A 23,675-nucleotide genomic window follows, 5' to 3' on the forward strand; every position below is an offset into this window, starting at 1 on the left:
GGATAGGTACATGGGTGGGCAGGCTCTGGGTGATTATGGTCCAGGTGCAGATTGCTGGGACAAGGCAGTATAATAGTTATTATGTTATAAACTATTATGGTTTGCATGGACAAGATTACCCAAAGGCTTATTTCTGTGCTATTGTGCTCTATATCTCTATGAATTTTCCAATCCATTTAATCCCACTCTTCCAATTTACCAGCTCTTCTGACTTTCTTTTAAATATTTAGCTCTAGATTACATGTGTTTGATGAATCCCAGCATTCCCCACCTCTATTAATTCTCTAAAACAAAAGGGAAAAAGTTGGCTTTGGATCCAAGAAAGTACTTGGATGGTGTTCATCTGGATCATTAGGGTATGACCAACGTGCCACCACCCACTTGCACCTTGGTGTGTTTAGGATTCTCCCTAGAGTTCAAAGGCATTACATCTTTCAGTTTGAAGTGAAAAAGTTAAAGGTTGGCCAGCACATTTCCGATTGTGATTTCCTTTTCCTGATCTCCACCGAAGATGTGTGGCAGCAAACAACCCGCGGGAGGAGCTCAGTGGGTGGAGCAGCATCTGCTGGGGGCTAGGAATTGCCATCGTTTTGGGTCAAAACACTGCACAGGACCCAGACTGCACAATCCGGCATCTGCAGTCTCTTGTGGCTCAGCTGGAAGTGTTTTCAAAGTCTGAGGACTTCCAGACCTGTTTGGGATACAAATGAAATGGGCACCAGCTGAAATAAAGGTAACACTGCTGAATTTATGAGTAGGCCTGGGCCATGGTTAAATAGGGTAATTGTGTTTCTATTGTTCTCTTTGTCTTTCTCTCAGTTATTCTATTGTAGTGTGTGTGTGTGTGTGTGTGTGTGGGCGGGTGACTATATGAAATTGGGGCTATATTGAGTTTTGAACCCAGTTATTTGTTGAACTCTACAGTGGTGAAAAGAAAGAGGGATGAGGAGAGATTCACAAACAAGAGAAAATCTGCAGATGCTGGAAATCCATCCACAAAGTGCTGGAGGAACTCAGCAGACCAGGCAGCATCTATGGAAAAAGGAAAACAGTTGACATTTCGGGCTGAATCCGTTCTTTAGTCCAAAATGTTGACTGTTCACACTTTTTCATAGATGCTGTCTGGCCTGTTGCGTTCCTCCAGTATTTTGTGTGTGTTGCTGAGGAAAGATTCAGTAGCCTTTGTATTAACAGCTGGGCTTTTTCACAAAGGCAGAGAAGTCAAGTATTTCCTGTACAGCTTCAGATGTGGTGCTTTTATAATCCAACACTAAAAAAAAATGTTAACCCTGCTGTTGCTGGAATTGCAGAGGGTTAGATAGTAGCAGGAAGTAAATGTGGCCTTCTCTGTTTGTGGGGTCAGTAAAACCAAAGTAGAATTTATTATCAAAGCATGTATATGTTACCATATTCAGTACTAGCTTGAGATTAAATTTCTTGCAGACGTTTAGAGAAAACCAAAGAAATTCAATAGAATTTATGAAAAACTATACATAAACAAAATCTGATAAAAAAAACTAACGTGCAGAAGTAGACACGTTGTGCAAATAAAAATGGTATTATGAGAACCTGGTTTTAGAGTCCTTGAAAGTAAGTCTGTAGATTGTAGAATCAGTTCAGATTTGAGATAAGTGAAGTCGTCCACATTGGTTCAGGAGCCTGATGTTTGTAGGGCAATAGCTCTTCCTGAACCTGGTGGTGTGGGATCTAAGACTCCTGTACCTCCTCCCCAATGGTCCAATGGTGGTGGCGAGAAGAGAACATGGTTTGGATGGTGAAGGACCTTGATGCTGGAAGCTGCATTCTTGTGGCAGTGCTCTATGCAGATACGCTCAATGGTGGGATGCGCTGATGGTCTGCGCAGTATCCACCATTTTCTGTAGACTTTTCCATGTGTTTCCACAGAGTCCGTGATGCAATCAATTAGGATAGTTTATCGCATAGTTGACTTGCCATATAGAGTTCCCAGTCTTAACCGTATCCTCAGATTCCACCTTGATCTAGCCCTTCCCCATCTCTGTGATCACCATCTGACTTACAACCCATGGTGATCTCAGTATTACAAAGGAGAAAATCTGCAGGTGCTGGAAATCAAAGTAATACACGCAAAATGCTGGCAGAACTCAGCAGGCCAGGTAGCATCTATGGAAATTAGTAAACAGTTGACGTTTCAGGCTGAAACCCTTCATGAGTCCTGATGTAGGATCTCAGCCCGAAACTTCGACTGTTTACTCTTTTCCATAGATGCTGCCTGGCCTGCTGAGTTCCTCCGGCATTTTTGTGATGTCGGTGTAACTTCTTTCCTGAAGTTCTGAGTATTCATGATCTTAATCACTTTATTATCATTGGCAAAACTTCACCAGCCACAGTCTGGGGTCTTATCTCTTCCTGAATCTTGCCACATCTTCCATCCTCTGTGCCACTTCTTAAAATCAATCTCTTTGACCTACCATTGTGCCTAATATCTTCAGCTGATGGTCGCAGAGAGGACATCTGGCTAACTGTATTTAATGGGTCAGCGTGTTGCTGACTTTGCCCTTGCATTGGAGGATGGAAGGACAGAGTGCATTGAAGGCCAGTTCCCAGTGCGTCTGAGTTCCCGCTCCTGCTTTGGTCTTGGCACTGACTGTACTGGCAGGATTCGGTCTTGCCAAGCTGAGGAGCTATGTACACTTGATTTCTAAACCCTGTACTCTTAGCTTGTTATACCTAGTGCATCTAATCCAACTCCATTCCTCTGAAATGTGGGTCAGTGGTTGAATATAAATGGTAGATGAAGGTAAATTATTCTAATATACTAATTGAACTGATTTTAAGTCAATCACAAACAAGAAAAAATCTGCTGGAAATCCAAGCAACACACTCAAAATCCTGGAGGAACTCAGCAGGCCAGGCAGCATCTATGAAAAAAGAGTACAGTTGACGTTTTGGGCTGAAACCTTTCAAGTGTATTTTTAATTTAAAAGTGATAAAATTAATTCTTTTTTTTTTACTTCAGCTGTTCTTAAAAGTCTCTGCACAAGCTATTGGAATTTTCTCCTTAAACTTTACTGTTTTTTTCTTCCCTTAAGATACTGCCTAATATTGTGTACTTAATATTTCGGGAATATTTGAGTAATATTGTAAATATGCTGTTGATTAAGCAGTCTTCATTTGTTTAAAAAATCTTTATGGGTTATATGTAAAAATACATGAATTGCATACGTCATGATGCTACCATGTGATATGTGGGCATCTTGTTTAAAGTAAAAACGGATGTACGTGAGTTATCTCCTAGACTCCCATCTTTTCCTTACAAAACATTACAGTGCTGATGAAGTATTTTTAAAATGAATTCAAGAGGACTACCTACCCATGGAAGTGCAGCTAGACTTTTGAGTTTAAAAAATAGGTAACGCATCACGTTATTTTCTTCGAAGCAGAAAATGGAAGAATTCACAAGTTCATAAACAGTGAATACTGGGTGATAATAATCATTAAAAAAAAAGAGCAGGAATGACTGGCTACATTGGAAAGATTGGCGTGTTTGATTACACAACAAAAAAACTGGATTTTATATACAGAAAGGATTGAGCAGTATTTTAAAGCAGGTGGAATAGCCAATGAGAAACAAGTACCCAATTTTGCTGAGTGCATTGGATTTAAAGACATGCAGTTTGCTTCGAAGTTTGACTGCTCAAACCAAACCAGCCGAAATGAGCTTTGCTGATTTTGTGAACATAATGCAGGAATGCATTAATGCAGAACTGAAACTACTGTTGATTGTGGAATCTTACAAGAAAGCATTCAAAAATGTCTCCTAACTGAATCACGACTTACATTTAAAAGAGCAGTTGAAATTGCTGTATCAATAGAAACAGCAGACAGAAACACAATTAAATTGCAATCAGGAATGAAAGTGAGTGTGAACAAAATTGCAATGTCTAAACAGAAACCTGCCTGGCTTAACAAATTGTGTTGTGGCAGGGGCTCACCTACACAGACCACTGCAGGTTTAAAAGTGAAACTTGCAGAAAATGCAGCAAAGCAGGACACATACAAGAGCATGTCAGGCAGACAAAAATAAATGGACTGCACAGGGAAGAGTTAAAGATAAAAAGCCAAGACATAGTTTTAAAAAGAGCACTAATCTGTATGCTGTTGATGAAAAATCTGAGAGTGATGAGAGTAACACAGAACTGATTAGCCTTAGTGTTACAATGTGAAAACTAACAATAGACAAGCAAACAACAGGAATTCTGCAGATGCTGGAAATTCAAGCAACATACATCAAAGTTGCTGGTGAACGCAGCAGGCCAGGCAGCATCTATAGGAAGAGGCGCAGTCGACGTTTCAGGCCGAGACCCTTCGTCAGGACTAACGAAGTTGTCTCGGCCTGAAACGTCAACTACGCCTCTTCCTATAGATGCTGCCTGGCCTGCTGCGTTCACCAGCAACTTTAATAGACAAGCAATATGGCTTACACCAGAAGTGAACAGCAAATTAATTAAAATGGAATTGGACTCTGGTTTGGTTGTTTCGGTCATTCCACAAAATCAGTTTGAACAGCATTTCAAAGATATTAAACTGAAGACTGCAGATATCAAACTAAGAGCTCATACTGGGGAAAAGATAAGTCGTGTGGGAATGACATTCACAGCAGTGAAATACAGCAACCAACAAGCCACATTGGGCTCATAAGTGGTAAAAACAGGAGGGCTAGCATTGTGGGGGCATGATTGGCTGAGATATTTGCAACTTGATTAGAGATCCATCCACCATTTGCATGCCACATCCCCTGCAATGAAGCCAACAGAAAGCGAATTAAGAAAGGTACTGGATGATGCCACAGCAGTGTTCAAGGATGGCATTGGAAAACTCAAACATATTAAGGGTAAAATAGTGTTAAATGAAAGAGCCACACCCAAGTTTTGCAAAACCTGTCTGGTTCCTTTTAACACCTGTGATAAAGTAGCCAGTGAACTATATTGCATGGAGGTTGAACAAATTCATTCCAAAGTTTGAGTGGAGCCCATTGGCAACACCACTAATCCCTGTAGCCAAGAAGAATGGGCCCGTCAGGATTTCTGATGATCTTAAGGTCACCATCAATCCAGTACTGAAAGCAGATCAATACCCTCTGTCCAGGATAGAGGATATTAGATTAGATTAGATTAGATTATGAGGAGACGCAGTCCTCTTTTATTGTCATTTAATAATGCATGCATTAAGAGATGATACAATGTTTCTCCAGAATGATATCATAGAAACACATGACAAACCGACTGAAAAACTGACAAAAACCACATAATCATAACATATAGTTACAACAGTGCAAAGCAATACTGTAATTTGATAAGGAACAGACCATGGCATGGTACAAAGTCTCAAAGTCTCTCGAAAGTTCCATCATCTCATGCAGACGGTGAACCTCCAGCGCCTCCAACTTGCCGATGCAGCATCCTGGAAGCATCCGACCACAGTCCGACTCCAAGTCCGTCTGAAAACTCCAAATCTCTGACCAGCTCTCCAACACTGAGCACCGAGCACCATCTCTGCCCAGTGCTTCGATCCCGGCCCCGGCAACTGGCAATAGGCAAAGCTGAGGATTTGGGGCCTTCGTCTCTGGAGATTCTCGATCGCACAGTAGCAGCGGCAGCGAAGTGGGCATTTCAGAAGTTTCTCCAGGTGTTCCTCCGTGCTTCTCACGGCTGCCTCCATCAAATCAGGATTGTGCACGGCCCCCTAGTTACACATATGATGTCATTCGGAACGGCTGTTCGCACTGCGTCGCACCACCATCTTCTCCTCCCTCCTCTTTGCAAAGATATCTTTGCAAACCTTCTGGAGGGAAACACCAGAGCAAAGTGGACTTAACTGAGGCCTTTCTACAGGTGGAGATGGAAGAAGGGTCCAACGTATTTCTCACCATGAACACTCACAAAGGGCTATATCAGTATAATAGGTTTATTTTTGGGGTAGCATCTCCACCTGCACTCTGGTCAAAAGCTTTGGACCAGGTGATAGAAGGCTGTCCAGGCACTCGGTGTTACCTGGATGACATCATTGTTACTAGTAAGGATGACAAGGAACATGGCCAAAATCTCAAGACAGTGCTAAAAAGCTTAGAAGGTTATGGACTCGGAGCACAATGCGACAATTGTGGTCACAAGCAAGAGAAAGTCTGCAGATGCTGGAAATCCAAGCAACATGGACTAAACGCTGAAGGAACTCAGCAGGCCAGGCAGCATCTATGGCAAAGAAAACAGTCGACTTTTCGGGCAAGGCCTTTCATCAGGACTAGAAAAAAATGGAGTCCGGGAGGGGAGGAAAAACCACAAGGTGAGAGATGAAACCGGAGAGGGGGTGGTGGTACAAGGAGTGAAGTAAAGAGCCGGGAGACTGGTGAAAGAGATACAGGTCTGGAGAAGGGGAATCTGATAGGAGAGGCCATGGAAGAGAGAAAAGGGGGAGGAGCACCAGAGGGAGGCGATGGGCAGGTAAGGAGATAAGGTGAGAGAGGGAAATGGGAATGAAGAATGGTGAAGGAGAGGGTGGTGGGGGCCATTTTTGGAAGTTGAAGAAATCAATGTTCATGCCATCAGGTTGGAGGCTACCCAGACGGAATATAAAGTGTTGCTCCTCCAACCTGAATGTGGCCTCATTGCGACAGTAGAGAAGGTCATGGACTGACATGTTGGAATGGAATGGAAGGTGGAATTAAAATGGGTGGCCACTGGGAGATCCTGCTTTTTCTGGCGGACCGAGCGTAGGTGCTTGGCGAAGTGGTCTCCCAACCTGCGTCGGGTCTCGCTGATATACAGGAAGCCACACCGGGAACACTGGAAACAGTATATGAGCCAAACGGACTCACAGGTGAAGTGTCGCCTCACCTGGAAAGACTGATTGGAACCCTGAATGATAGAGAAGGGGCAGTGTAGGGGCAGGTGTAGCACTTGTTCTGCTTGCAAGGATAAGTGCCAGGAGGGAGATCAGCGGGGAGGGATGAACGGACAAGGGAGTCGCATAGGGAATGATCTCTGTAGAAAACTGTGCTTGTGGTGGGATCCCACTGGAGCTGGCGGAAGTTTCGGAGAATTATGTGCTGAACGTAGAGTCTGGTGGGGTGGTAGGTGAGGGAAAGAGGAACCCTATCTCTGGAGGGGGTGGCAGGAGGATGAGGTGAGGGCAGATGTGCGCGAAATGGAAGAGATGTGGTTGATGGCAGCGTTGATGGTGGAGGAAGGGAAGCCCCTTTCTTTGAAGAAGGAGGATATCTCCTTAGTTCTAGAATGAAACCCCTCATCCTGAGAGTAGATATGGTGGATACGGAGGATTTCTTTAAACCAACCGTCACTTATTGTGGTCACACTACTGATGCACAAGGATTACGTAAGTGTACTGAGAAAATTCAAGCAGTGGTGGATGCCCCAAGGCCATAAGATGTGTCAGAGTTGCGGTCCTTTTCAAGGTTTCTTAATTACTATAATACGTTCCTGACAAACCTGCCTGTTCTGCTCCACCCCTTGAACTTATTACCGCAGATTGGGAAGAAATGGCAATGGACAAAGGAATGTGAGGTGGCTTTCCAAAAGGCGATAGAAATGGTGACATCAGACGCTGTACTCACACACTATGATCCACATCATCCAGTGCAGCTTGCCAGTAACACTTTGCCTATTGTATGGGCGCAGTCATGTTACATGTTACGAGTGACGAAAGTGAATGCCTTGTAGCTTTTGTGTTGTGTTGGGGTTATATGTAAAAATACGTGAATTTCATACGTTGTTACACTACTATGTGATACGTGCGAGCCTCACTTATAGTAAAAACGAAGTTATCTCCTGGGCTCACATCTTTTCCTGGCAATTAGATTATGTTTTGAATTTATAGTTTTTGCCATCTGCTCTATCAGTTTAGATCATTCTACTCCACAGTTGACTGTTCTCTACCACAAGATCCACTCCCCAAGGACTCACCTCCGCCATGGACCACTCTGCTGTGTTGTACGGCTGCAGGAGTCAAGTTTACTGCAGCCAACAACACTGCAGGGAAGGGGGGGTGTGAGGTACTGTAGGTGTCCAATGCAATCTGGCTCAATGTCTACATCTGCAGCTCATTGTTAATTTCCATTTGCTAATCGCCTTGCGAAAAAAGCATTGCATTCTGTTTGCAACAAACAATCTGTTGGAAGTAGCAGCAGCTCAGGCAGCATCTTGAATTGTTGACATTTTCTGGGTAGAAGTTTACACATTTACAAGGAGCGATGCCAGAAGAAAGCAGCATCCATCATCAAGGACTTCCACCATCCAGGGCGTGCTCTCTTCTCACTTGTACCATTGGGTAGCAGCTACAGGAGACTTGGGTCCCACACCACCAGGTTCAGCAACAGTTATTACCTGACAACCATCAAGCTCCTGGACCAGTGTGGGTAGGAGAATTAAGGGTTATGGGGAAAAAGCAAGTAGGTGGAGATGAGTCCATGGTCAGATCAGCCATGATCTTATTGAATGGCAGAGCAGGCTCAACGGGTCAGATGACCGACTCCTGCTCCTGTTTCTATGTTCTAACTTCACTCATTTCAACTCTGAACTAAGTCCGCAACCTAGATTCACTTTCAAGGACTGTACAACTTGTGTTTCCTGTTTTATTTATTTATTTGCCCAATTTGTCTTCTTTTGCACAAAGTTGTTTGTCAGTCTGTTTATGCATTTTTTCGTGAATTGTATTGTATTTCTTTATTTTCCTGTAAATGCCTGCAAGAAAATGAATCTCGGGGTAGTATATGGTGACGTACACGTACTTTGATAATAAATATACTTTGACTTTGAATTCCCGCTTCAGGACATTCTATTTGATGTGTTAGAGATGTTACATAAATGGGAATTTAGTTCATTTGTATGAAGGTAGCCAGCAGAGGTTTGGAAGCTAACCTTAGGGAGGTTTAATCAGCATGCCCAACTTAGAAACAAATCTAAAAAGTACTGGCTAAACACGAGTTACCTCCTTCAAAGTTCAAACTAAATTTATTATCAAAGTGTACATAGCAGGCTAGGATTCCTCACTCATATTTCTTATCAGGTTGCTGCACGTTAATTTAAACTTTATTTCAACGAGTGTGCAGTTTATAAAATAGAGAAATGGCCAGCATTGGCCAGTAGCCAGCATAGTGCAGCTGAACTTGTAATCCATAATTATGTCAATCCGCCGACCTTAAATAAAACGTAAATGAAATACTAACCGCAGGCACAATGTGGTGGCTATTACCACCTGACCTGTCACTGAAAATGTGTTTGGAATCGAGAATGAAACTGACAGGCTTTCATCCATGGCTCATTGGCATTGCACGCCACAGTAAAATATGCCTCAGGAGAGGTGTGAAGGAAAATTGACGTCAATTTGCTGCAGTCCAGTAGTAGCTTAACAGTGGCACACTTTCCTGAAGATTTTCTCTATGTTTATCAGAAAATTATTAGCAGGATATTGCTGTACTTAGATGATACAGTGTACATCGTAACTTCTGACATTTTGCCACAGCTCCAAAAAACATAAACTGATAGAAATGGCACTTTGAAAACACTATTCATGGCTTCTGAGAACATCCCAAGGGCTGTACCATTGAATACACTCACTATTTTATTTTTATCTTTTACTTAGAGATACAGCAAGGTTTCAGGCCCTTCTGGCCCAATGAGTCTGCGCTGCCCAATTGCACCCATGTGACCAATTAACCCTTCCATGCCTTTGGGATGTGGGAGGGAACCGGAATACTGTACCTATAGGATGTCCATGTACAAACTGCTTATAGACAGTGGTGAAAGTTGAAGCTAGATTGCTGATGCTGTAGAGCATTTTGCAAGCCACTACACTACTATACCACCCCCTTTCCGATGAAAATTACAAATTGCTTCACTTATTCCTGATCTTTGTAACATTGGATCGGAATAAACATAAGCCAAAGACAAATCCAGGGTAGTGGTGTCACGTTCACATGAGGGAACAAGCGGGTACAATCCCTCACTCCTGCATTGGAATGGACCAAGTTTTGCGTTTAAGTACTTGAAGTGGGGTCTTGAGCACACAAGTGATGAGACTGGAGCCTCATCACTTTATAGGGCCTCTGCCCCTTCCCTCTTTAGTCCCAACGAAGGGTTCCTGCCTGAAACGTTGACTGATCGTTTCCACGGACGCTGCCCGACCTGCTGAGTTCCTCCAGCGTGTTGTGAGTGTTGCTTTGACCCCAGCATCTAAAGAGTATTTTGTGTATGAGACTGGCGCCTACAGTTTAAACCTGCCACTGTGTAGAAGTAAAGAAAATGGTGGTTGTATTGTTATAGAGGTCGCCTGACTAATTCTCTGCTGAAATGAATTACCGACAACCACGACAGTACCCTGTATCCGTTCTTGGAGGAGGTGGTTTAGAAAGTAGCCGGATGGTATGGGACATGACCTCTGCTTTGTTCTCCAGGTCCTGCAAGAGATATTCCAAATGGAATGCACCATTGAGGAGCTGAAGATGGCCATTAGGCAAAAGGAAGCACCCATGAAAGTGGCACAGACCCGTTTGGAGGAGAGAATCAAGAGGCCCAACATGGAGCTGTGTTGTGATCAGCCTCAGCACAGGTGAGGCTTTTGACCAGCAATCTGCATGTTCCTTATTCAAAGGTTGTTCAGGTCACATCGACCATTAGACAATCAATGTATATAGTCAGCATTCGTAACCATATTTTCATACGACTTTTTTTCTGTCCTCCTTTGTATACTGTTCTGATAGACTTTCCCAGTCAGGTCTCCCAATGCTGCCTGCTCTTATTTGAATTCCATGAGATCATTTTCTGCAACACGCAAAATGCTGGAGGAACTCAGCAGGTCAGTTAGCATCTATGGAAATGGACAAGCCGTCGACACTTTGGACTAAGACCCTTCTTCAGGACTCAGGACTTCAGGATTGTCCTGAAGAAGGGTCTTGGCCAGAAACGTCGACCTTGGATGCTGCCTGATCGACTGAGTTCCTCCAGCATTTTGTGTATGTTGCTTTGGATTTCTAACATCTGCAGAATTTCTGGTGTAAATATCTTTCTGGCTGGGATCTGTTTCAACACCCTTGAAAACACTAGTCTTCATTTGTAATGATGTACGCAATGTCAACAAGGTCTGTTACTACAGTCAAAAACTTACTTTCAGTATCCCGCGATGGCTACCATGTCTTCTCAGTGAGAACCCAATATCCCCCAACAGTAAGTGTGGCCAGTATGGCACCCTTCTTTCTCTTCCCAGCTACAGTACCCCATTCTTTTACTCCAGAGAACTAGTTACAAAGATTTTTATCCATTCAGTGGAGTAACAGCAAGGAAGTTGATGTAGTTTATTAAAAAAAATTCACAACTACACCAGTTAGCCAAGTACCACAAGTCTGAAAGAATCTAAAAGTATCTGTCAAACCTGGTGATTCGACCATGATGTCAGCCATTTGTTCTGGATAGTGGCTGGTCTGGGCATCAGGCAGGCTGATGTGGCTTCAGATTTATCTCTGAAGGGAGTCTCCCAATTGATGCAGCCAGTCCTTCATGAGCTCCTAATGTTAAAAGTGGCTGCGTCACTGTAGCCGTCCTTTCCTCATTCTTCCTTGCTGCATTGTTGCAGCTTGTTTGAAGCCCTGACGGGCTTCCTGCAGGAGGAGTGTTCAACCATTAGGATTTTATTTCAGAACCAAGGTCACCAGAATCTCAACACTCATGCTGTACAATGCAGAGTAAGCTTCTGTTTGTAAATGCTCGAAGGCCATGCTGTAAGACATCATTGGCTTGTTCAATAAAGCAAGATTCAAGACTCAGATTTATTTAACATGCGTACATCGAGACATACAGTGAAATGTATCATTTGCATTAACAACCAACACACCCAAAGATGTGCTAGAGGTCACCTTCAGCCTTCAGCCTCCAACAGGCTCAAACTCACAGACACTGGGTCTTCGACTTCCCTGGCCAACTCACAGACCCAGGCTCTGGCCACAAAGCCTCGAATTCCAGACTACTAATTTAATCCTTGGGCCTCGATCCTTGGCATTGACCCCAGGACTCACAGATCACCAAATCTATGTGCCTCGTGGAAAGAAGTTGGTTAATAATCATCATCATCATCATTATCATGTGCCATGTCGTATTATGTGGGCGATCATGGTCTCATGACCATGATTGTTCCTGGCAAATTTTTCTACAGAACTGGTCTGCCATCGCCGCGTTCTGGGCAGAGTCTTTACAAGATGGGTGACCACCCAGCTATTATCAGTACTCTTCAGGGATTGTCTGCTTGGCATCAGGACTTGTGATATGCACCTGCTGTGCTCATATGACCATGGCTTCACGTGACCCTGATCAGGGGGCTAAGCAGGTGCTACACCTTGCCCAAGAGTGACCTGCAGGCTAGTGGAGGGAAGGAATGCCTTACACCTCCTTTGGTGGAGACGTATCTCCACCCCACCACTCAAGCTGAAATTAGTAGTCATAGAACACAACAATACAGAAGCAGGCCTTTCAGCCAATCTAGTCCATGCTGAACGGTTATTCTGCCTAGACCCATCGACTCACATCTGGACCATGGACCTCCATGTACTTATCCAAGCTACCCTTAAATGTTGAAATCAGACCCCCATCTTCCTCTGGCAGCTCGTTCCACACTCACACTGCCATCTAAATGAAGAAATCTCCCCTCAAGATTCCCTTAAATATCTCACCTTTCACCCTTAAACTATGACCTCTAGATCTAGTCTCACGCGGCCTCAGTGGAAAAAGCCTGCTTACATTAACCCTATCTTAATCTTTGATATGTACATATTAGTTCCCTTTCTGCACTTCAATCCCGAGTGCATGATGGAATTTGGAATAACAAGTAATGTGGCAAAATGAGAATGAAAAAAGACCAACATTTCTACATTGCTACATTGCCTTTCACAGTGTTTGACTTCCCAAAACACTTTATGGCCCCTGAAGTACATTTGAGTGTGTTCATTGACCTAACTGGGGGGGTGGAGTGGCGGATGGATAAAGCTCCCTGGAGCTGGACAGGAGTGAAGATAAAATTTGGCCTCTATTCAATTAAATTAATAGAAATTAGTTTCCAGTTCCCTGAGAATCTGATGAACTCTTGCGTAATTGAGCCTTCCAAATATTTCAGACACATTCCGACAAGCTCAGGCATAAGCCTTTGTGCTGCTTCCACCTCATAATGCTCTTTACTGAACCATGAACAGCCTTGGTTGTTTGTCAGTCTTTATTTACAGTATCTGCAGCTTTTCATAAATTCTATCATATTTCTTTATTTTCCTGTAGTGCCTGCAGGAAATTGAATCTCAAGGTAGTATTTTATGGTAATATATACATACTTGGATAATAAATTTACTTTGAATTTGGTCTGCAAAACCGATTCAAACTTCTGTAAATCAGAAATCTTTATCTTCTGAATTGTCATCACTCTCACTTGTGAGGTTCAGGCTTTCGACGCAAAGGCAGCTTTTCCCCTCAAATCCCTGTTAAAATTCCTTCCACTCACCTTCTCCCTTTGATACTCCTACCATGCGACAAAGAGTCTAATTATAAAAACAGATATAGTTTATATAAAAATATATATCCTCTTACAATTTTGTATAGGTTAGCCCTTATCCTCCTTCACTCCGAGGAAAACAAACCATCCTATGCAATCTCTCCTCATAATAAAAGTCCCCCATCATTATAAAATTTCCCCCATCCAGGCAGCATCTTGGTAAATCTCCTCTGAACTCACTCTGTAGCTCATCCACCACAAATGCACACAGTACTTCAAGTGAGGTCTAGCTAGTGGTTTGTGACATTACAGCATAATGTCCCAGCTTCTTAGTCCTAATGAAGGGTCTCATCCCAAAATATCAGCTGGTTATTTCCCTCCATGGATGCTGCCTGACCTGCTCAGTTCCTCCTGGGTATTTAGATTAGATTAGATTATGAGGACACGCAGTCCTCTTTTATTGTCTTTTAGTAATGCTTGCATTAAGAAATGATACAATTTGTTCCTTCAGAATGATATCACAGAAACACAAGACAGACCAAGACTAAAAAAGCTGACAAAAACCACATAATTATAACATATAGTTACAACAGTGCAAAGCAATACCACAATGATCAATTAACCTAACAATGGGCACGTCTTTGGACTGTGGGAGGAAACCAGAGCACCTTGAGGAAACCCACGTGGCCACAGGGAGAATGTACAAACTCCTTACAGGACAGTGGCGGGAATTGAACCTGGGTCGCCTGTTCTCTAAAGTGTTGTGCTAACTACTATGCTACCATGGGCACGGTAAAAAAGAAGTCTCAAAGTCTCTCGAAAGTCCCATCATCTCACGCAGACGGTTGAAGGGAGAAACTCTCCCTGCCATGAGCTTCCAGCGCCGCAAACTTGCCGATGCAGCATCCTGGAAGCAGCCGACCACAGACCGACTCTGAGTCCATACGAAAACTTTGAGCCTCCGACCAGCCCTCCGACACCGAGCACCGAGCACCATCTCTGCCGAGCGCTTCGACCCCGACCCTGGCAACAGACAATAGGCAAAGCCGGGGATCTGGGGCCTTCCCCTCCGGAGATTCTCGATTGCACAGTAGCAGTGGCAGCGAAGCAGGCATTTCAGAAGTTTCTCCAGATATTCCTCCGTGCTTCTTTGCGTCTGTCTCCATCAAATCAGGATTGTGCACGGCCTCCTTCTTCACAAATACGATATCATTTGGAGCGGCCGCGCACACTGCGTCACGCCGCCATCTTCTCTTCCCCTCTGTGTGTTGCTCAATATTTCCAGCATCTGCAGAGTAGCTTGTGTTCCAATTTCTCTATTCTATACCACTATTTATTTATTGATTTATTTATTTATTGAGATACACCGTGGAGTTGGCCCTTCGAGCCACGCTGCCTAGCAACCCCAGATTCAACCCTAACCTAATCATGGGACAATTTATAATGATCGATTAACCTAACAATGGGCACGTCTTTGGACTGTGGGAGGAAACCAGAGCACCTTGAGGAAACCCACGTGGCCACAGGGAGAATGTACAAACTCCTTACAGGACAGTGGCGGGAATTGAACCTGGGTCGCCTGTACTCTAAAGTGTTGTGCTAACTGCTATGCTACCGTAAGCACGCCATATGCCATTCTTACTGCCCTAGCTAAGAGCAAACAGGTTTCTTGTGCGCTGCCACAGAGGCCAAGTAATTGGGCGTATTTAAAGCGGAAGTTGCTAAGTTCTTTATTAGTAATGGTGTCAAAGATTACAGGTATAAGGCAGGAAAGTCGGTTTGAGAGGAAAAATAATTCAGTCATAATTGAGTGGCGAGCAGACTTGAAGGGCCAGATGGCCTAATTCTGCTCCTGTGCCTTAGGGTTCCCATCTAAAACCTGAGGTGGGAAAATTGACTGCATATTATTCTTCATGTCTCCTTAAAGAATTCTGCTCAGCAGCCCTGATGAAGGGTCTCGGCACAAAGCGTCGACTGTTTATTCCCGTCCATAGAAGCTACCTGACCTGCTGAGCTCCTCCGGCACATTGTGTGTATCGTTCCAGATTTCCAGCATCTGCAGTATCTCGTGTGTCTGTGTTCTGCTCTGATAATCTCTTGGTAAACTTCCTCTGCATTCCTTTTGGTTTATTTTTGGTTTATTTGTGTGATAAATGAAACATCTCTTCATGTCTGATCTGGATTAAGAAAAAGAAAAAATATTGAGTTGTATTGGAAAAATTATTCTAAAATACCCATGCATTTTGCACCTTATTAGAATGAATATCAAGTCCAACTCATCAGGTAAAATAATACGCACATGTAGCCTAAATGAAATAGATGAATTGGTATTTCTGTCAAATAGCTGGCAGGGGTAATTGACACTGAGTCTGTCTGTATCCATTTTGCTGGATAGATATTTTTTCCTTCAGTGAAAGACTTTTATCCCCAAAGAAATCTGAAGCATTTCCTAACTGCTGGCCCAAATCTTCGACAACTTGGCAGAGGGTGATAGGTGGCCCCAGAAAAAAGGGAGGAAGTCAGCTACTTTATGAAAATCTTGATGGTTGGACTGCCTCAATCCAGCATTTAGTAAAATGTTTTCTGTGATTGATTAGAAATAAATTGGAAATGGTAGGGCATAAAATGGTTAGTGCATGGAATGAAAATTCATCCATGTGATGCAGCGATTTTTCAGAAATTAATACTTATTGGATACAATTATTTTCTTTCAACTTCTGCCATAAACATATCACAAGATTGATTCAGATAAAGAAGAGCCTTTCAGTCTATTTGACACAGCAAATAAAAAATCTAAATTTCCTCTGGCCCCGGCAGTGAATCAAAATGTCAGCAGAGAAGCACCAGGGTAAAGACAAGGAGATGTACGGTTCTTGTGACTTCTTTATGGAATTTTAAATTTCATTTCCCCCATCTGATTCTCCCTTTCGGCCTAGCACAAAAGGTCATGACAAGTATCCATGGGCATCCTGAGCCTGTTGTGTTCGGGCAGCAATGGAGAATATCTAAATGTTCTGCTTAGTAGTATTCTGAATCCAGTCCTATATTGAAATATGTATACTTTTAAAACAGGAATGCAAGCTGTTTCGACTTCTGTAGCCCATCCACTTTAATGTACAATGTGCTGTGAATTCAGGGATGTGCTTCTATACATCACTGTTGTAACACATGATTATTTGAGTTACTGTCAGCTTGAATCAGTCTGGCCATTTTCCTCTGACCTCTCTCATTAACAAGACATTTCCACCCTTAGAATTGCAACTTCTTGATGTTGTTTGATTTTCATGCCATCATCTGTAAACTCTTGTGCATGAAAATCCCAGGAGATCAGCAGTTGTACTACCCCTCAACCAACAGGCTCTTGAACAAAAGGGGATAGCTGTACTAATCTATTGAGATGTTCCCACAACCAATGATCAAACTTAAGGACTCGTTATCTTGTTATTTCAAGTTCTCATTATTTATTGTTATTTATTTATATTTGCTTCTGCACAGTTTGTTGTCTTCTGCACTCTGGTTGATCTTTCATTGATCCTGTTATAGCAACTATTCAATAAATTTGCTGAGTATGCCTGCAGGAAAATGAGTCTTGGGGTTGTATATGGTGACATATATGTACTCTGATAATAAAATTTACTTTGACTTTGGGGAGGGGAGGGAGGGGAGTCGACATTCCCTCCCCTCCCTTGACTTTGAGTTTTTGAGATACTCAAGCCACACTGTCTGACACCAACAATCAAAGTCACTTAGATCACACTTTTCCCCATTCTGATGATTGGTCTGAACAACAACTGAACCTCTTGGCTGTGCCTGCATGCTTTTATGCATGGAGTTGCTGCCACATGATTGGCTGATTAGATGTTTACATTAATGAACAGGTGCACAGTACGTGGCGACGTGGCCACTGAGTGTATGTATGTACACGCCCATTTGCACCCATTATAACAACAAGCATGCAGGTTTACTTTTCCTCTTGGTAAGGATGCACTAAATGTTATTCTAGTGTCCATAGTTACTAACGTAACACAAGCTAAATAATTAAAGCAGGTGAAAAATAAAGAAGTGCATGCTGGAAATCTAAAAATAAAAGCAGAAAATGCTCGAAAACTTCAGCAGGTCAAGCTGCAACTCTGGAAGGTGAACCAGTGTCAATGCTTCAGGATGAAACCCCTTTGTTAGAAAGTGCTGGAGTGGACCTTAAACCTGTCACCCCCTGCCCTGAACACAAGGTGTATTAATTTCCACTGAGCTGCAGCTGGCTCAGTGGACAGACTGGGAGCTGGAAGTGTGAGCCGCCACCATGCTCAATGTTTTACGACAGCTCAGGACAAGCAACTAATAGGTACAGAATTTTTTGTAGCTCAACATTACATGGCAAATTGGGAGTGATCTAGAAACATAGAAAACCTACAGCACAGTACAGGCCCTTCGGCCCACAAAGCTGTGCTGACTATCTAGGCTTACCATAGCCCTCTATTTTTCCAAGCTCCATGTATCCATCCAGGAGTCTCTTAAAAGACCCTATTATTTCCACCTCCACCACCGCCGCCGGCAGCCCATTCCACGCACTCACCACTCTCTGCGTAAAAAACGTACTCCTGACATCTTTACCTACTTCCAAGCACCTTAAAACTGTGCCCTCTCGTGCTAGCCATTTCAGCCCCGGGAAAAAGCCTCTGACTATCCACACGATCAATGCCTCTCATCATCTTATACACCTATATATTAATTTGTTTGAATGCCTTAATCATTTCCGTTTGCTCTTTTTGGAAGCAAGTCTATAGCTAAAACACTAACTCCTGGGATAAAGCAGACATCCCATCTGGACGGTATCCGCGAGGCCCCCCCCTGGCTTCCCATGTCAATTCCAAGATCTCCAGTCTGTTTGAACAAAGTTGTAACGAACATTATATTTGCTATCGCAGATAACCTTCCAAACACTTGTTGATTTTCCCCTGAAGGAACAAAGGGAAAATGTGAACCCGCACAATTATATTAACCTGTTGTTTTTGAAAACGCTGAGTGAGCATTCAAAAAGTGAGCTTGTGTAGTGCATGGCCAGTTAGCCCTGGTAACCTTACCTCATTCCAAGCCATGGGCTCAGTTCTAAACAGAGAGCTCGTAAGCTCAACTGACAGACGCTTCTTATAATCTTGTGGTTTGTCTTCTGACACACGGAACAGCACAGCTGCAGCATGGGTAGCAACATTTTACTTTACTACAGGCAGACCAGACGTATTGTCAAGCATCCTCACTCTGTCCACCACAAAAGGTGGGCTTTCCTATTCTATTTCCCATTCCCATTCCCATTCCGCTGCCAGTCCACGGCCTCCCCTACTGCCAAGATGAATCCACTCTTAGGTTGGAGGAGCAATACCTCATATTCCATCTGGGTAGCTTCCAACCTAATGGCATGAACTTCGATTTCTCTAGCTTCCTAAGAGGGAGTAATTTCATCTCATTCCCCTTTTTCCTCATTTTCTATTCACTAATTTGGCTCCCCTCTTACCACTTCTCTTCTCCTCACCTGCTCATCACCTCCCTCTGGTGGTCCCCCTCATTCCCTTTCTCCCATGGTCCACACTCCTCCTCTGTCAGATTCCTTCTTTTACAGCCCTTCACCTCTTTTATCCATCACCTCCCAGCTTCTCGCTTCATCCCTCCTCCTCCTTCCCCTTCATCTGGTTTCACCTATCGCCAGCCAGCTTGTATTTCACCCCCTTCCCCCACCTTCTAATTATGGCTTCAGCCCCATTCCTGTCTAGTCCTAGTGAAGGGTCTCGGCCCGAAAAGTCATCTGTTTATTCCTGTCTGTATACTGTATGCTGCTTGACCTGATGAGTTTCTTCGGCAATTTGTATTTTAACCTGGATTTCCAGCATCTGCAGAATCTCTTATCTTTGTTTTTACTTTTGCAGTTCAAATGTTATTTACTCTTTAACACCATTACCCTTTTCTGTCTTGTACGGCAAAGATGCAACTAATTAGTAATTAGCACTATCTATTTCTCTCCTTGCAACCAGTGGCTGTTTCTGACTGAGTTTAGCTGGTCCTTACAACGTTTATTATGGAAATATATGCATTCAAGAATTTGCATGCTAGGTTTCATTAGAAATTAGAATTTTCTTATCTTGTGAAGGTGTTGCAATGGAATTAAAATTATCTGTGTGTTGCTTCTCCATTTGGACACTTAGAGCAACATCTGAATGCAATATGTTTATAAAATGAATATTCTGAATGTGCTTCCACCAACTTATTACTACTAGACAGAAAAGGAAACTACTAGGGAGCTTTATCCCAAGAAAACTGTTATATTCTCTCTACTTGATTTCAAACTGAGACTTTAAAAAAAAAGGAACAAAAAGGTGCCTTAAATAATACATAGAATAATTTCACAGAAAGCTGCTTCTAGCCATTGCTCCATTTTCCCACAAGGCCCACTGTGAAAATTTAATTGGACAAACACTTAGCTGCCTCACTTCTGTGTCCATATAATCAATATTACCTGTCAGCTCTGTGTTCTTTGTAATTAACATGTCTCCCATGGTAGAGGCAATTCATCTACCTTTTCTTTAAAAGAGACCAATGAATCTATTCTAGTTTTCTGCAAAGGTTCTGTACATTATTGTTTTCAGAGGGTGAACTAAATGAAGATCAAGGCATTGTGTTCATCGATCACCATTGTTCAGTCATCTCTACCCAGGCATGGTCAAACTGTTGGAGGTTAATAATGTGAATCATCCCTGGCCCATGACACCATCACAGGTGATCTTCAGGGCAGAGGCCCAAGTTCAAACATCTTCAGATGCTTTTTCAATGATCTTCCATCCATCATTAAGTCTGAAGTGGGGATATTCACTGATGCTTTGCTCCCACAACATGACCTCATTAATGACCATTTGCAACAGGGGAGATTTGAATCGTTATCACAAGAGATTCTGCAGACTCTGGAAATCTTGAGCCACACACACACACAAAGTGCCGGAGGAACTCAGCAGGTCAAGCAACATCTATAGAGGAGAATAAACAGTTGACGTTTCGGGTTGAGACCTTTCATCAGGAATGGAAAGAAAGGGGGCAGAAGCCAGAATAAGGTGGGAGAGGGGATGGTGCACAAACAGATAGATGATAGGTGAGATCAAGCGAGGGTGAAGGTAGATGGGTTTCCACATCTACAAAATCTTATGTTTATAATTTACTGCTTCACTGTGAAGCCTCTTTAATTCCTCTTTTTAATGGGAGTTCAGTGAGACCATCCCTCACTGCTCCTCCTCAAATTCTTCGCCGATGTACTCACCCAAATTCACTACCACAGCCATGTATCACGTAGCAGTTTCTTACTTCACCCACCTCTCTCCTACTCACCCACCGTCCCGCTCAGCTGGACTCACCTATGACCTGCCGTGCTGTGCGCAGTCGCACTTCCCCACACCTCTTATTCTGGCTTCAGCTCTGTTGTTTGTTTAATATTTCAGTAGTATTTAGTCATAGTCATAGTCATACTTTATTGATCCAGGGGGAAATTGCTTTTCTTTACAGTTGCACTATAAATAATAAATAGTAATAAAACCATAAATAGTTAAATAGTAATATGTAAATTATGCCAGGAAATTATGAAATAAGTCCAGGACCAGCCTATTGGCTCAGGGTGTCTGACCCTCCAAGGGAGGAGTTGTGAAGTTTGATGGCCACAGACAGGAATGACTTCCTATGACGCTCTGTGTTGCATCTCGGTGGAATGAGTCTCTGGCTGAATGTACTCCTGTGCCCACCCAGTTCATTATGTAGTGGATGGGAGACATTGACCAAGATGGCATGCAACTTGGACAGCATCCTCTTTTCAGACACCACCGTGAGAGAGTCCAGTTCCATCCCCACAACATCACTGGCCTTACGAATGAGTTTGTTGATTCTATCGGTGTCTGCTACCCTCAGCCTACTGCCCCAGCACACAACAGCAAAGATGATAGCACTGGCCACCACAGACTCGTAGAACAGTCTGAGAACAATATTTGAGTAATATTGTGAATATATTGTTTGATTAAGTGTTCTTGTTTGTTTTTTTTTGTAATTCAAACTTTATTATTATTTATTCTTATTTTACAAAGCAGCACAGCATATCACAGAGCAGATACAGTACAGCATATTTACACAGCCATCCCATGGCAGGAAAACAAACAAGTTCTAATTTAAGTTTAAATTAACATACAACCAAAATTGATCCCTCGCGTCTTGCACTTTTCCCTCACTGTTAATTCTTCCCAACATGTCTTCATATGATGAAATCTTAATCATTTCCTCAGTTCATTCCTTCACAGTGGGACATCTGGGTTTTTTCCAGCTTTGCAATATAATTCTTGCGGCTGTGATGACCCACCTTTAAAACAGTAAATTTGTCATTGTTTACATTAGGTATCATTGTCCTATCACCCAGGAGACAAAGCCATGGGCAGTGTGGAACCTGACCAATTCCCCAACAAATCAAGAACTTACACCAAAATGGACGAACCATGGAACACTCCCAAATCATGTTAAAATATGTACCCACCTCATTTTCACATTTCCAGCATAAATTATTATCAACAATCCCCATTTTGTAGAGTCTAGTTGGTGTCCAATAATATCTGTGTACTATCATATACTGAATAAATTTCCCTCTCGCTTCCCTAATATGTCTACCCACACTTGATAAAATATTTAACCACTCATTATCTTCAATATCGCTTCCAAGGTCCTTCTGCCATACTACTTTGAGATTGTTACACGGTTCACCCACAGAGTGCTTGAACATTTTATAAAACACTGATGCTTTATGAACTTCCTGTAGTAATGTAAAGTATTCAGTTAAAGAGTTACTTTGTGGGTCACCGTTTTTGAATATGCTACTAACGCAATGTCTTATTTGTAAATACTTCCAAAACTTCCCTTTATCTACAAAGTTATATTTCCTCTGCAAATCCACATATGTCATAAAAATCCCATTCTCATAGAGATCAGCTACTGTATTTACACCTTTAATCTTCCATTCTTCCCAGTACACCATTGACATATTGCTTGTTTAAATAATTCGTAATGTGTTAAGTGTAAAAAGAAGTGAAATGCATGCATCATGATGCGACTACATGATATGTTGTTGCCTCACCTAAAGCGAAAAACTAAGCTAGAATCACATTTTGGACTCCCGCCTTTTCCTTTTAATTAATCTTTTGCGTTGAAGTTACAAAATACGACCGTGGCAATGAGCAAGTTTTAAATGAATGCGAGGTGACTGTTGAAGTCCAGTGAGACATTCGAGTTTTAAAAAAAAGTGCAGCCAAATGTACGAGTAAAAAAAGGGGATTCCATTTCGGCGTATATGTCTGAGTCGAAGAGATTGTCTGAACATTGTCAGTTCAATGATGGCCTGAATGATGAACTGAAAGATCATTTAGTTTGTGGAATCTTACAAGAAAGTATTCAAAAACGGCTCCTAACTGAAACGCAACATACATTTAAAAGAGCAGCTGAAATAGCTGTAGCAATGGAAACAGCAGACAGAGACACATTTTACTTGCAGTCTGGAACGAAAGTGAGCGTGTAGAAAATTGCAACATCTAAACAGAAACCTGCCTGGCCAAACAAATTGTGTTACTGTTGTGGCAGGAGCTCACATAACCAGACCAATGCAGGTTTAAAGATGAAGTTTGCAGAAAATGCAACAAATTAGGCCACATACAAAGAGCATGCCGGGCAGACAAAAATAAATGGACTGCACAGGGAAGAGAAAAAGATAAAAATTCATGTTGCAGTTTCAAAAAGAGCACTAATCTGTATACTGTTGATGAGCAATCTGCTAATGATGAGAGTGACGCAGGACTGATTACACTTGAGATTTACCATGTGAAAACTAACAATAGACAAGCAATATGACTTACACCAGAAAGGAACAGTAATCAGGAAATTTATTAAAATTGAATTGTACACTGGTTTGGCTGTTTCAGTCATTCTAAAAATGAGTTGGAACGGCATTTTAAAGGTACTGAACTGAAGGCTCCAGATAACCAACTAAGACATCTTCCACTTAACGTTTATCCTAATTTTGGTTTTGAAACTGTTGGAGCCTAGGACTTAAAGTCTGTAGTTCGATCGAGTAATCTGGCACTCTACTGTCCCTGAGA

At 42.5% G+C, this 23,675-nt stretch overlaps 1 protein-coding gene across 5 annotated transcripts in view; it reads left to right on the forward strand.

Annotated features, from left to right (window-relative positions):
• Positions 1 to 23,675, forward strand: part of LOC134352074 (tektin-3-like) — a 66,592-nt gene that overhangs the window by 35,950 nt on the left and 6,967 nt on the right. For all 5 annotated transcript variants that reach the window (XM_063059207.1, XM_063059208.1, XM_063059210.1 and 2 more), the window contains exon 7: positions 10,448 to 10,602. In XM_063059207.1, the coding sequence (XP_062915277.1) occupies positions 10,448 to 10,602 (155 nt within the window). The remainder of the gene's footprint in view (positions 1 to 10,447; positions 10,603 to 23,675) is intronic.

This window comes from Mobula hypostoma, chromosome 9 (genome assembly GCF_963921235.1).
Source record: "Mobula hypostoma chromosome 9, sMobHyp1.1, whole genome shotgun sequence".
Lineage (NCBI taxonomy): Eukaryota > Metazoa > Chordata > Chondrichthyes > Myliobatiformes > Myliobatidae > Mobula > Mobula hypostoma.